Here is a 15,259-nt window from a genome sequence, read left to right on the forward strand (position 1 = left end):
ATGTAATAATTTGTGTGTTTTATCGTTGTATGAAAATAATGATCAAAGATAATACAGTATTAAAAATAACTTTTCAAGTATTATATTATATTATTTTTTTTTTTTCATTATTTCATAAATCACATAGTAAAATTAGTAAAAATTATTTTGAAATATACGTATGAAAATATCAAATATTTGGTATTAAATGTTGAAAGTACAAGCGAGTTCAACTATATTTATATAATCTCATTATATAAAATAAAATTGTAATTAAAATTGTATTTAATATAAAAATGTTATTTATAAATTATGTTATATATTATGTTATTTATAAATATTATCTATTAGAAAAGAAAATATATTTTAAACATTAATATTTAAATTTCAAACAATAAATCATCTAATAAAAAAAAGAAATAATTTTATTTATCCAATACTTTTTTTCCTTTTTTTATTTTTCTAAGATGGAAGTTATAAAATACGAATAAGTAAATAATAAGTAAAGTATTATTAACGTGATTAAACGTTAACAATAATGAATATCTATATAAGAAAATCAAAAGTAAATTATTAATAATGTCAAAAAAAAAATATTTATAACTGTTTTAAATGATAAAAACGATTATAAGGTTACTAAATACTAAAATAAATATAATATAATAAGATTTTTTAATTTGTATCGTTATTTAAATTATAAATAAGAAAAGTAAAAACAGCTTATATATATATCGAATTACAATATATCGAACTGGAACTATAAAATTTAATATAAGAAAAGTGTTGTCAACGGCGCCGTGGCTTAGTTGGTTAAAGCGCCTGTCTAGTAAACAGGAGATCGAGGGTTCGAATCCCTCCGGGGCCTTGTTACGAATCAAATAGTAATTTATTTTTTATAATTCTATTTTTTTTTCATTATATTCATTTCTAAATATATTATAAAATCAATTTTTATTATTAAAATAATTAAATATAATACCCTGTAAGTATTATTATATTGTTTTTATACGCAGCAGTATTTTATTTATATGCATTACTTCATTATATGATCTATCATTATTTCAATATATGAAATCCAAAAAATATATATCCATATGTACGATATATATATGATGATTTCTTAATTATTATATAATATTAGCAATGTATATTAACAATGTATATAAACATATAAACATATAATTATTGCATTCAAATTATTATTATTATCTTTGTACTTTCATTAATTACTACAAGAAAAAAAATATAATTTTTTATTAATAGAAATTATCATGACATAAAATAAAAATAAAAAAATAAATTTAACAAATTATATTATATTATCTTATTGTTAAATAATAAAAAAGCATATGAATAACATTATTTTCGCAATAATCTATTATCGTTTCGATGAAATATAAAATTTCACGTAAAGTCAAATGCATAACAAAGTTTAAGCGACAGTGTCGCCACATGCGTGTGATATTACGAAGGTGGCTGCCTTGCTGCCAATCAATGAAAAAACTTCGTTGTTGTCGTTTATATAGTGCGTGGTGTTATAACCTTTTGTGCCAAAATGAGTTTATATACGGATCCTCTTTGTTTAAATAAACATAATTTATTTTTAGAATTAAAAAATGGCTTATCGGGAAATATCAAAGATACGAGGAATATTTTAGAAATTCGTGACAATGTGTTGTACGTATGGAATGCGAATGATTCTTGTGTGATGACATTAAACGTTGCAGCATCGCGGGAAAAAGACGGAGATGTACTTTATCAAGTAAGTCAACAACGTTCAATTCATAATCAAATTATACGATTTATAGATAATTTAATAGGGGGGGAAAAAAAAATAACGAGATATATCTTTACATCGAATTGCTTATTGTATACAAACCTAACCTGTATAACGTGTATCGAAATGCGCGCAAGCGCTTTATTTTCTATCTTCATTCATATTTGCTGCAATAATAATGAAATATAAATATAATAATCAGAAAACGAATCTTTATTAGGAAATCAATGTATGCTGTCATAATGTAATCTATTTAAATATCAATCTATTAGAAAAATTTTATAAGAAAAATATTTATGATATATCTGTATCAAATTCACAATAAATTAAATACACGTTATATCGATTATATCGGTTATTTATATAATTTTTATATAAATGTATAATATTATTTGTATAATTTTTTTTGGTTACAATACGAAATCGATAGATAAATTCGAGACTCAAATATTAAAAACTATTGAACTTTTAATTATATCTTTTTCAATCTCTTATCACATGGAACGTTAAAAAAATATTTAAAATCGAATGAGTAATTAATGAAAAAGTGGTAATAAATTATTATTGTTACTTGTACATAAACATATTTATAAATAATATAATATCGAAATCTTAATATAATATCTATTTAGTCGTTGCGATTCTATATTTTAACATCTGAAAAATTGAATTTCATTCGAAAGTAGATAAATATATAAACATTCAAGAAAACGACGAGAATCGTGGGAAAAAGCGGCCGATCACTTTTGGGCTAATGATTCGGTCGTTGATTAAGCAGAAGTTGCTCGATAATCGAGACCATTATCGTGGCACGATGCGTTCGCTTTACGACGATTACCGCGAAAGCGTTTTCTCCGGCGAACTTTTGATTCGAAGCGATTAAGCTCCGGTTAAATTATGGTCCGCGATACCAATATACATAGACAGTGGCAGGAGCGCGTGTCCGCGGACGCGCATAGGTGGACGCGTCTCGCGGTTAATCGGTGTACGTGCATACGCGCGTTAGTGGAAAATGATTACGTGGTAAATGAAAGGGAAGGGGGAGGGGAGGACATGGCGAACGCAACGCGCAGTGAGAATGGGCAGAACAGTTTCGTTCTCGGCTGTGCTTTTATTTCATTTCAATGGTACCGTAGGATCACCGGGTACATTAATGTCTCTGTGTCCGTGTACGTGGGCTCGCGCGCGCGCGCGCGCGCGACCGACCGAGCGGACGCGCGAGAGACCAAAAGACCGGTGAGGGGATAATTTATAGGAAATGGGTTGTTCGACGCTCCGGAGTAATTTAATTAAAATAAATGTCCGTACCGCGGAGGAACGTTACCCACGAACCCGCGGTCCACAACTGCGAATAAAATGCAAATTCAGACCCTTCACCGGGTTACGTATGGGTATTCGTAGCTAGGTAGATAAAGAGTACCCGCCGAGGGGGAATAGAGGAGTCTCGCCAAGGGTCCCCATCTCTTTCACTTTCTCTCTTTCTCTCTCGTTCTCTTTGGGGACCGATCATCGCTCGTTCACCCGTTGATTTGATAAGGGAAAATCCTGAGGAACCTCTCTCTATTCGCTTCCGTGTCTTCTTTCACGTTTTACTCTCGTCTCGATTCTAGAATTTTAAGAAGAGGTAAGAAAAAAATTGATTTTTCCTCCGTTTCGATTTTCGATGTATCTACATATATATATATGAAACATGCGAATATATGGAAAGAGATACGTAGAGATATGTAACCTAGAATCTCTTCCCTCGTTTAATCAATCTAAACGATTCTCGCGGTAATTTTTCTAAGAGTCGATCGAATCGTGGACCACTCTCCCAAGGGCCACTTTATGACCGGTACGTGCATGCGCGGTGGCCGACTGAAATATCGGTCGTAAATAATAAAAGTTAGCGAGGTTCCTCCCTGGCGCGCACGGCGGGACTTTAAACCGGAAGATAGGTGTCGCAGGATACGGACGAGGCAGCGTAGAAGGGGGCGAGATGAGGCGGGCGAAAGAGGGTGTGGGGCGGAGACAAAGACGCGCTATTGTCAACCGCTCCGCCATCGGAACCACCATCCGCCGCGGGAAACTTTGAATCATTTTTATTGCATAGAGTTATCTTTGTTACCAGCGGAACGAACGTCTAAACGCGTCCTCTCTGTCCCTTTCTCCGCTCTTTCTCCCTTCGTCTTCCTTCCAACCGACACCCCACCAAACTCTCACCCCTTCCTAGTCCGTACAGGTTATTCCCTCCCGTCGTTGGTCCTCGCCTTTCTGTTTCCCTCTACCTGCACACCCTTTTTGTTCTTCTCGCTCGACACGAGATAATACGAACGAGGAAGCGTTCACACCCCTTTGGCTGCCCAAATGGAATAAGTTCTTTAATTCGCGAATTTACCGCCGCTCTAACGAATTGCCCGTCCTTCTCGTCGAGATAACAAGCCTTCCTCTAGCTCTTTTCACCCGGCTTCAACTTTTAATTCTTCCCTCCGCTCTACCAATTTTCCGCACCCCCCGCCCCGATCCACGTACGCATTATTTATATTTCGATATTTTTCTCCATCGATTTCTTTCGATTCTCAAATCTCCATGTAGTAAAATCAATTCAAAATAACTCAACTCGAAATATAACAATTGCGCGTGAATATATACGTATATTTTCATAATTCTTCGTAACAAATCGAAACGATTTTAATAATTATAGATATGCGTCATTTAAAATATATATGTACCTAATCCTGGACAATCGAAATATATATCATTGATCGATAATATTTGTTTATTCGATCCTTCTTCGATGAATGAGATTTTTTTTTTTTTACGCTTTTCGTGGCGCTAAAAATTAACTTAAAGCGATATCTTCGCTTTAAAGAAAACGAGTAAAACGAAAAACGTTTAGATTTATGGATATGGTCGCAATAGTTCATACGATCTTTTCTATATCCTGTATAAAGGGACCATCTTATCTAAATTAAAAACGGCCATTCTCGGAATCGCGTAGCAAGATCGAAGGAAACAACGAGAAAATTCAGGTCTCAGGCAGTGAAAGAATGGGATATCTCGTAATAAGCAAAATCCTCTTGACGATAATTAAAAAGCAATTTTACGGTGACATTTGTACCTACAATGGCCGCCTTTTTTCCCAGATGTAAATATTCGGACACGCGAGTACGCAGCCACACCGCGTGACAATAAGAAACGCATACATATACTATATATATATATAACGCGCAAGTTGTGGAAAAACTAGATGTCTCGGCCCTGCTTTAATCAGATTACTCTCCGTTTCTCAACCGTTGAAAATATTTTTCAAACCGAGTGTCGTAACGTTTATCTTACGCTTGATATCTCTTTATTTATAAAAAACGAACTTGTTGAATTTTCTCGATAAATATGGATAACTCGTTTACTCAGTATTTTCAGTCGTAAAATTTAGATTACGAATCGTAAATTAATTATCACGTCGATGCTTACCCCGATAATTTTTGCCAAAAAAAAAAAAAAAAAAAAAGAAAGTTTTTTCTTCAAACAAATATTAAATTTATCGTTTGTGATTGTTTGTCACTCGAAACAAAGTATTATTAACTGGTGATAAAGAAAACGCGATCCTACATTCGAAAGATGAGATGAAAGTTAGAACGCTGGGCGAGAAGACATCTCGATGAAACGCAAAGCCTCGGCCTCGGCATATATTTGTTTTACAAGGTGTACGGTGATGAAGCCCGTGCACGAGCGTACTACGAGTAAACGAAGGGGGAATGTAGGATGGTGGGTCCCGTCAGTTGGTGGGCACAGGTTAGGTGGTCTTGCACGTGCAAGTGTACGAGAAGGTACGTGGAGCAATAAAATTCACGGGAAGTGTTTTACATCGGTAGCGTGGGGCCCTTGTGTGCTCTGTGGACAGGGGCGCTAGGGTGAGAGAGAGAGAGAGAAAACCTCGACGAATTCAGTAAGTGGCGGACAATAGCTTTTGTGGTGGACATGGACCAACTCATACCTCTGCCTCCCCTTTTCCTCTTCTCCGCTACATGCGTATTTCGTTCGTCGCGTCGCGCCACGGATATATTTCTTCTTTCGCGTAACTTTGTTTTCTTTCTTTCTTTTTTTTCTCTCTTTAACGCGCTAATAATACTTCTTCGAAAACACTCCTAAAAGTGATCTCTTTTTAAGCATTTCATTCTTGTCAAATCGATTTTATCACGAAATAAAGTACATTTTCGTTCGTGAAATTTTTCTTTTTTCCGATTAATGTTTATGTCGATCGTTAAAAGAAAAATCGTGTTGTACGTTCGATCGGCCTTAGGTATCGAGAAGAATGGAATTTTCTAGCGAGGAAGGGGATTGGAACGAGCTCGAGTGGCTTACGCGTTCCGCAGGGGGTGGTTTTGTCAGCTCTAGAATACCTTGGCAGGCTAATGCATTTCCTTTACAGTTTTAATGGGCATTCATAACTAAGTTTAATAATACCGGTAGGAGGGCAGCCGTCGTGGTTGCATATCTAATAATTCCACGGCTCTACCTCGCGCAGGAAGTGGCACACAGCGCGAATTTCAGCAATGGCTGCTCGAGTTCATCTCTCCGCTACTCTTCTTTACCGAAATTGTTCGACCTCTTTCTCCTTATCCTTCTCCCGCCCTCCTCCCCACTCTCTCTCTCTCTCTCTCAATCCTCGTTCTTCTTCGACTTCCTTCGACTGGACACTTGGAAAGTTTTCATTCACCGATTCGAACCGATTCATCTATTATTCGTTTCTTCGGAACAGTTGTCGGAAAATTTCCCACTTTGCGCTCTACTACGCTTCTTACTATTATTATGCATATTGCACACGTTGAAGATATTGCTAATTTTTTCGAAAGACAAGATGTCAAACGTCTTCTCCACGATTGGAGGGAGTCAGTTATTAATGCATCCGTTTCGAACGGGCAGAGATCGTGTTAACGTCATTGTTCTACGAGCTTTAAGACTAATCACGGCTAATTGTCCATTTAAATGGAAAACTTTTGGGAAGGGGGGGGGCCATCCATGCAGACTTAATCACCCCCGGATCGCGTACAAGGAGAATCTCGTGGAACGAGGAGATCTTTGGGCGGCGGGACGGGGTTCCGGCATAGCCATGGCATAATGGCGTTTTGGTTGTGGACCAAGATATAAATCCCGCCACCGTTATACCGCCACGAAACACCATCTTAGCTCGGTCTTCGCCGTCGTCGACGAGAAGAGCAGAGCGGCGTCGCCTCTAATAAATAACCCCGAGACAATGGACACTGTCCAAAACACGGTGGATCTTACGCCTTTAACTTGGGCACCGAGTCTTAACCCTTGCCCGTTTCCAGCAAAGCGCCTCCTTGCCCTCCCCCTTCTTCCCCGTCCCCCTCCCCCTCCTCCTACCACTTTTCTTCAACCGCTTCTCTCGCCACCTCGCAGGACGCGCTCCCTCCTCCTCCTTCCCCTCCTCCTTCGCCCGGAATTATAATGTTTGTTTCTAACAAATTACCATGATAATGGCCCGCGTCGCATGGCGAAACCGTGTCTTCGGTGGCACACTTAAATTACGCGACTACGAACAACCGTGCCACCCGTGCGAGAACGCGACCGGAACATCAGCAATGCTGCTTCCACGACCGCAGATTCCTACCGGGTAGTTGTAATGTTAATTAGCCACTTACCTACACCCTCCTCCCCCGCACAATCGGATCCCTCTTCGCCCAAGTATCTCCAACTTTCGTGTCTTTCGAATTTTTGTGGAGGGGGCATAGATCTCTCTGTTAATTCAGCCTATATTTTTTTAGATGCACGTAATCAAGTATGTGGGAGTATATAACGTTCGATCTTAATCTTATTTCAAGATTAATTTATTCGTTTCAAGCCTTCTGTTCTATTTTCAATTATTCTCGATCGAAAAGGATTTATCACTTGCGTTTATTGCGTTCACATGTTACGAAAAATTGCGTAGGCGAAAGGATATTGGAATTTTTTTTTCCACCAGTCAGAATAGTTTAATAGTTGAAATAGCAGGATTTTCTTGTTTCCCCGTGCCAACCTGTTCGCCCGCGATGTATCGTTACGAAAGAACATTTAGATTTTTTTTTTTTTTTCCCCTCCTCCTCATCATCGTATTCGCCGACACGTTGAGCTGGCGCGGCATCATAAAAATTATGTCGAAATCTACGAGCAACGACGTAATACTTTTCACATTTTCGGGCGGACAAGCCATTACGTGGAGTGGTGGTGCGAGGCCACGAAGGCGATAAACTTTATTTTCCAAAATCGTTGGGACGCACGTCCGATGCGTACTCGCGGCCGCGCCCTCTCATCGTTACGATCGCGATAACACGCGTTCGTAGAAACGCAGCGCGAGGGATGGCGGAGGATTCCGGCGGGAGGAGGGAGAAAAAAATAAAAATCCCGTAGCGCGTATTTTTTACTCGGTTCGCCACCACGCTTTCACCCGCTCTTCGTATAAAAACCGAAATGTCCGCCGCTCCCATACGGGTTACCGCGTAATCATCGCCACGAGTAATTCGCGCTCGATGCTTTATAAATATCTATTCTCTCCCCGATTAAATAGTATATTTTTGAATCGAATTTGAGAAGAACGCTCCTCCAAACGTATACCTAGTTATCGCGTTCAGTATCGCGTTAAACGTAGTCGATATCTCCATGCGATGATCCGTGAGAAGTAAAGTATTGTATTATTGATGTCCAGAGCTTTTATCCAGTACGAGTTTCCATAAAGAGCGAAGAAACAACATTGTATTCATTTTCGAATAAAAGTTAATCTTACCTGTTAACGATGAAAATGATCGATAATCTTTCGATCAAAAATATCGTACGATGATTGTATGTATTACGTTGTATGTATTACGTCTGCGTTATATCACGGGAATAACGCTTGATTTAAAAAAGAATTATTATTGTCGAATTGTTATACATTATCTTGCTTGCCGTTTTTATATCACGACCATTTTTGGACACCGTTTAATCCAAAATGCAACAGGGTAATTCGGAATATGGCAGAGCGGGTAAGTGGTAAAAACCGGATGGAAGATGATTTCACGCGTAAAAATAAATCGGAAATACGAAATAAAATGTTTTTGCAAAAAACATTGTATTTTTTTGTCCTCTCGTTTGATCGTCAACTTTGCTTCTGTTATAATGATTGATATTTCTTGATAGAGTTGTGAACTAACGATTCTTCGATACCGTCTTTTTGAATTTTATTTCTTTCAATCGCAAAGATTATATTCTACGATACACATAGAATTTTTCTCATGGAATATCGCCTTGATATAATTTCAGAAATAAGCAATCCACATAGTTAATATGAATATTTAATTTAAAATACTATAAAATTCAAAGGAAGAAATTTTTAAGTGCATCAGCTGAATATTTTAAATTCGATCTTTCTCGAAAATTATAATTCGTCGATAAATTTTTATCGCACATTCTCAATTAAATTTTACTTCTCGCGATTAGATTTATTAAATTAATTAGATTTTTAGTGCCCGATGGTAGAATATATTTTATTTTCTGCAAGATGCTAGTGCAAATTTCTTTTTCTTTTATTCTAGTTTTGATCGAAACTTGTTATTTAAATTATATATATATACACACGGTTATAATTACTATATACAAGCGAATTTCATCGTTATATTTCATAATTAAATTTTGTAATTCGTACAATATTTTTGTAGCGCGTACACGTACATTACATTTTGTAAACGCTTAATAAAAATTTGAACAGTTGTGTAATTGCCGTAACTGTAAAATTGGGTAACCAACATCGTTACGATTTTATCGAAAAGGTAATGTTACCTCTTCACTTTTATTAGAAACGTGCAATATATCTACAGATTTTAACCAATCGAGAAACTCGTCTCGATTCTTCTTCTTCCACATGATATTTCGAAGCGATATTTCGAAGCGATCAACATCTTCGTAATATCTTTATTTTTAAAATATATCTTTTTTCTTCGCATATTTTTCCCTGGTTCGAGGTTCAATCGGTTTCGGAAGAGACGGTTCGGAACGAATGACGGAAACGGCGGTTAAAAACTTATCGAATATACTCTCGGGAGACTCGGATAATCGATTAAAGAATAAGGGGATAAAATTACGAAGGTAGGAGCGAAAGAAGGAGCGAGGTTGAGCAACGTCTGGCTTGGCCCTGGAGCGGTAAATCCAGAAACGGTGTTACGGGGCGGGCCGGAGATAATGCGCAATCATTTTGGAATGGAAATTAAAATCAGATGATGAATCCTAACGATGCCGTTTATTATTTTAATTTTCCGCGAAGACCGCGGCAACGCGGGCTACCAACCGCTCCTACAGACGTCTCTGCACCACCGGTAACTCCAGTTCGAGACACTAAATTACCTTCCTATTAGCCGTATAATTACAAGATGGCCCCGGTAATTTCCGTTTATTCCGACTTCGTCTCGCCGAACTGGGCTTTATATTACAAGCTATAAGCTCGCCTTCCGAGTTTTCCCTTATCGCGCTCGCGTCACCTCGTTAATCAAGCGATTTTCATTCGAACATCCATGAACTCGGTCCATCTCCGACCGAGATCGAGAGTACAAATTTCCTTATTTTCCATTTTCGTTCCAGGATATTTCAACAAAATTGTGTGTGTTTTTTTTTCTCTTATCGTTATTCTTCCCGCGGATTCGAAAGATAAAAAATTCTTTCCTTCGAACGCATCGATGATCACGAGTTTTCTTCTCTTTCGTCCCGTCCTTTCTTCCCACGCGTTCGAAGGGGAGGATTTACGCTCGCAACTTACGCAATGATATAATAAAGGCAAACTCGGTCGATTTCACCGTTTAACCATCTTCTTCGTTTCTTTTCTCCTGCTTTATTATATATATACATATAACGCGACTCGTAACTTTTTACGAGAACGATCGTAACGTCGATACAATAACATCGTCGGTATCGCGTCTGCGAAAATTCCATCGATTTCGCTTTCCCTTCGGATGGAAATAAGCCTACGTACGATTATCTTAACAGCGTAAGGTTAACGTTTCCAAGGGAGAGAAAATAATATTATTACGGCGCAGTTCGACTCGTTCCCCTCCCTCCCCTCCGGTTTTGACGATTTAATTCGTCGCTCGACAAACTTTAATATCCTCGCTCGTTCGATCCGACCGAAGCGAATTTCTCTGCAATAATACCTCCTCCAAGATTTATATTTAGGAAGAAGAGAAAGGGGGCGAGATATATTCGACGTTTTTTCCCGTTCGTTCGAAAAGTATCTTTTGAAAAATCTGTTTGAGAGATGGGACGGAAGGAAGGAAGAAAGGAAGAAGAAGAGAAATGTAAAAACGAATGTACTCATCGTCGGTACAAATAAATCTCGGAGCTATTTGATATTTAAGAAAAACTCGAGCGACTGATATAACCGGTATAAAAATTGCACGAACGGGCATTTGTCTAAAAACTGAGACAACCGCTTTGGAACACAGCGTAATACAGCGGAATTGTTATTCTTATTATTTCTACAGACGTTATTTCATGCTAACAAAGAAAAGTGCTTGGCTAAGGCCAATATACCTACTTTGTTTCTAACGTCCGTTACGTAAATTCTGTGCTCGCTTTCACATACTTCCAAGATTACTTTTCTGTCCGGCGTAGAGCTAGGGGGTAGGTAATTAAAACCTCGAGTAGGTAAATAACCGACTGCCAGACCGCCAGCGGAGCTACCGAGAAACGTAATAAGTAGGCGAGTTCGTAGCCTTAAAAAGGGAGATCCTTAAAAAACGTCGGCCCCCTCCCCCTCCTCCCTCTCCTCCCTTCCTCCCCTCCAGATCTCCCATTTTTTGTGTTAATTTGAATTTCGTAATTAACCGGCTACGTATGAATTCTCCAGAGAATACATAAAGGTCCTTCCTTTAATTTCCGCGAGGATTCGTTATAATACCCCGCGCCCCCCTTGCGCGTTGGAACGTGGATTTTCTGACCTCGAAGGGGACGCGACCGGAGAGGATGCGTGGAAAGGAAGGAAAATGGCCACCAACGGGTTGTGGCCCGCAATATCCCATCTTTCCCGCGATCAACCACGAAATTCCTTGGAAACGAGTTCTCTCTTTTTTCCCCACCCTATATATGTATATATATGTATATCATCTCCCTCCTCGATTATACGATTATTATTTATTTTCCCGCTTTCCTCCAAATTTCTCTTCTCCGATCGAGTTTTTATCCGTTTTACCGTTTCCGTTTCGACTCGTTTCCATTAAATTGGGCGAGATTTAAGAAGCCGGCGTAGTGAAAAATAAGAGAGTCTCTCTCTCCCGAAATCTCCGTTCTCGAAAGATAATCGAGACGACGGTGATTGCCGGGGTGGTGGCCGTCCGACGATCGAGAGGGGCTTGTCGTAATTACCGAATATTTTTCTCGCCCGGCCCTCCCCTAAAACCTGATTGATATTTTGTATTCAAGAGGAGCGTCGTTTACCTTCTCTTCCACGGTTAACGATGCTTTTCCGACCGCCAAAGAGGAAATCACGAATTCAAATCGTCCGATCGATAATTGAATATACCATCTCTCTCTCTCTCTCTCTCTCTCTCGTTTTAATAATTCCATTACGATCTATTTATCCTTTTTCTTTTCACGCTTCGTTCGTCTTGAAAATTTCGAAACTTACTCTTGTCGCTCGACTCGACTCGATTCGACGCGTGTGCGTGCGCAAGAGTGAGAGAGAGAGCTTATCCCCGAGTAGGCTCGATCGCGAGTAGGGGCGACGCGATGCGACGACGAGATGGTGGCACTCGGGGCTTGATATAAAACGCAGAAAGGAAGGGTCCTTACAAACTCACGCCCCATTTCGCTCAAGGTTCATCTTTAATTTCTTCGCGTTTTTCCTCCGCTCCCCCTCCCCTCGACACTCGACACTCCTTTAAATTCCGCGTGAACCCACCCACCCCCTCGTCGAGCGGCTCGATCCCCTCCTCCCCATCCCATCCTCCCCCCCGCGTTACCGTTCGCTCATTTCTCCGCTTGTCTTACGGCGATTAACCGGGCTCTCGACCGGGCTCCTCCCTCACCCTTCACCTCCCGACTTTCTTCCACCACCTCGCCTTCTTCCACGCCGTAGTCACATTCTTAATATCGTCTTTTTAACATTTTTTTAAGCGCCATTAGGGAAACTATATTGCCACTCTCGAGGGGGGAGGAAGGGAGGGAGGGAGGGGGTAAGATCGGCGCTTCTTCCGTCTGTTCGGGCTCCGGCCCCGAACACACGCTCTTGTCCCGTTACCCGTTTAAATTACGCGAATAAATTTCCTTTATTTTTACCGACGCTGCACCCTCGCCCTCACCCCTACCTAGGACGTACCTACGTGATCCGCCGGACCGAGCGCCCCGATAAAGAATATCGTCGTACTCCGTTTAACGACCACGATTCCACTGTACTTTCGCGTTGCCCGATCATTATCCCGACTCGCCAATTACGTCTCGATGGAATTAGGGCCCGTTTTTTGTTTCCCCCACTTTTAAGCGACAACAAGATTATCGCCGTTTATCCTTAAACGGACGGTTGGTGAACGTGACGTACGATGACTCTTCGTTCAAATATTTTCCATTTGCGTCTCGTTAAAAGTAATTTTTTTAATAAGTAAATAGCTTCGAGTTATTTATTACCATTTTTAAGTTGAATCAAGCGAGCAAAATTCCGTTTTTTTTTTTGTCAATCTTGAAAACGATTCGAACGAACAGGGAGGGGAAAAAAGTTGTCAGACACCCGAAGCGTCTCGATTTAATTATCGCCCTCGTAGGGAAGTTTACAGCCTTATTTATCGCGCGAAATGAGAGAGGGGCCAGAGGGAGAGAGGATTCGGTGTACTTAAAATGTACAAATCTGACTGTCAGCTTGCTGTCAGGAATATTCCACCCTCGCACGGTTTTCCCGCTCGTCATGGTCGCTCAAGTCCCGACATCTACAGTTTCGCTCCAAGTTACCGAGTGTAAATGTCGTCGACACCGTCCTTAAATTCCATCGCGTCCGCTTCGAAAAAAAAAAAAAAAAAAGAAAAAGAAAAAGAAAAAAAGAAAAACCAGATTTAAATCGATTTAGAATCGATTTAGAATCGGTCCTTTTTTTCGGATCGATACATCGTGCAAAAAAAAACGCTCGTTCGTTTTTTCTTCTTTTTTTTTTTTTATCTTCCACTCGAACGTAACTGGCACATCTTTCTTATTCGTCGCACGTCGAGAGAAAGGGAAATTAAAATCGGAGAAAATCCGGAGGAGCGATCTTAGGTTACAACGGTTTAGATAGCATCGAGTTTTTTCTCGAATCTCGGTCCCTGGGGGTGAACAAGAGGAGAAAGCCGTGCAGAAAGCGCAGAAGGGGTGAGCATATTTCATCGTAACACCACCCTGGCGTGCAATTTGTAGGTGGTACGCGAGAGGTCGTTGAGAATTCAATATCCAAGCGAATCGGATATATATCGAGGAGAAACAAAAGTTACGATGAGAAAATTGCAACGGTTCTTGTCTTTCGTCTTGGAAATCGAATTAAGGAAGGAACGATACGACGGGCGGGGGATCCGATTTAAGTATCGGGGATGAGATTCAATTTGAATTTAGAAGCGAGGACGAAAATTGCGATTCGCCGTTTCAATCTTGATTTAAACATCCATTTCCAGGTAATCGTTTCAACAATTACTTGTCAAACATTGATTTTTAACAAGCCATTGCCAATCGTTATATGATTTTTCACGATTAAAGTTCAATAGTTTTCGAATAATCGAAACGAGGGAAAAATATCGTTCTTATGCGAATGGAATAGATGCGATTCGACTCGATTAAAACGTTAAGGGAAATAACGTGGCGAGATCGATACGAGTCTTCCAATTTCGCGACGAGAATCTTTCGCAATTAGACTTTTTAATTTTTATTAGCAACACTCGCCGTCCGCCTAAGCGTATGCATAATGCCATGAATATTTTCGTCGTAATTCTGCCAACTTGTCTCCTAAGGAATTAACCCTTAAATTAGCTGTTAGCTTCAGTCTCAGACGCAAAGTCCCCGCGTTCTGATAAATTAGAACCTCTCTTGGCTTGCTTCTTCCTTTATCCGCCTTTTCTTTTTCGTTCTTTCTCTTCCTCTCTCTCTCTCTCCGCAAAGTCGAAATTCTTGTCCACCGTCAGAAAATCACTTCTCGCCTACCCTCCCGAAACTGAGCCGCTTTCGCCTAATGAATAATAATTTCTCGATTATCGATCTCTTTCGAATACTTTCACTAATCCCGTTGAATCATTTATATTTCCACGATTGAATGATAACGTCGAGACAAATTGTTTTAAGCTCAAAAAAAAAAAAAAAAAAAGAAGAAAAAAAAGAAGAAATACGGTGAAAGATCTCGATACGATAATTGAATTTATTTGTGTCAGTGATAATTCGAACGACGTAACGATCTCCATTCGCAAAAGTAGCGATTTACTTTTTATCGCTTTTTTTTTTTTTTTTTTGAGAAGAATATTTATACGCCGTATAATATAAAATTACGCGATCGTTCTA

At 39.4% G+C, this 15,259-nt stretch overlaps 1 protein-coding gene and 1 non-coding gene across 2 annotated transcripts in view; both read left to right on the forward strand.

The window, feature by feature from the left end:
• Positions 1–770: 770 nt before the first annotated feature.
• Positions 771–844, forward strand: TRNAT-AGU. The gene has a single exon. It is a non-coding gene; the product is annotated as a tRNA-Thr (tRNA).
• Positions 845–1,472: 628 nt separating this feature from the next.
• Positions 1,473–15,259, forward strand: part of LOC726338 (nuclear pore complex protein Nup88) — a 56,295-nt gene continuing 42,508 nt past the window's right edge. The window contains exon 1 of the mRNA XM_001122083.5: positions 1,473–1,741. Coding sequence (XP_001122083.2) covers positions 1,535–1,741 — 207 coding nt within the window. The 5' untranslated portion in view covers positions 1,473–1,534. The remainder of the gene's footprint in view (positions 1,742–15,259) is intronic.

Source organism: Apis mellifera, linkage group LG6 (assembly GCF_003254395.2).
Source record: "Apis mellifera strain DH4 linkage group LG6, Amel_HAv3.1, whole genome shotgun sequence".
NCBI classification, from domain to species: Eukaryota; Metazoa; Arthropoda; class Insecta; order Hymenoptera; family Apidae; genus Apis; species Apis mellifera.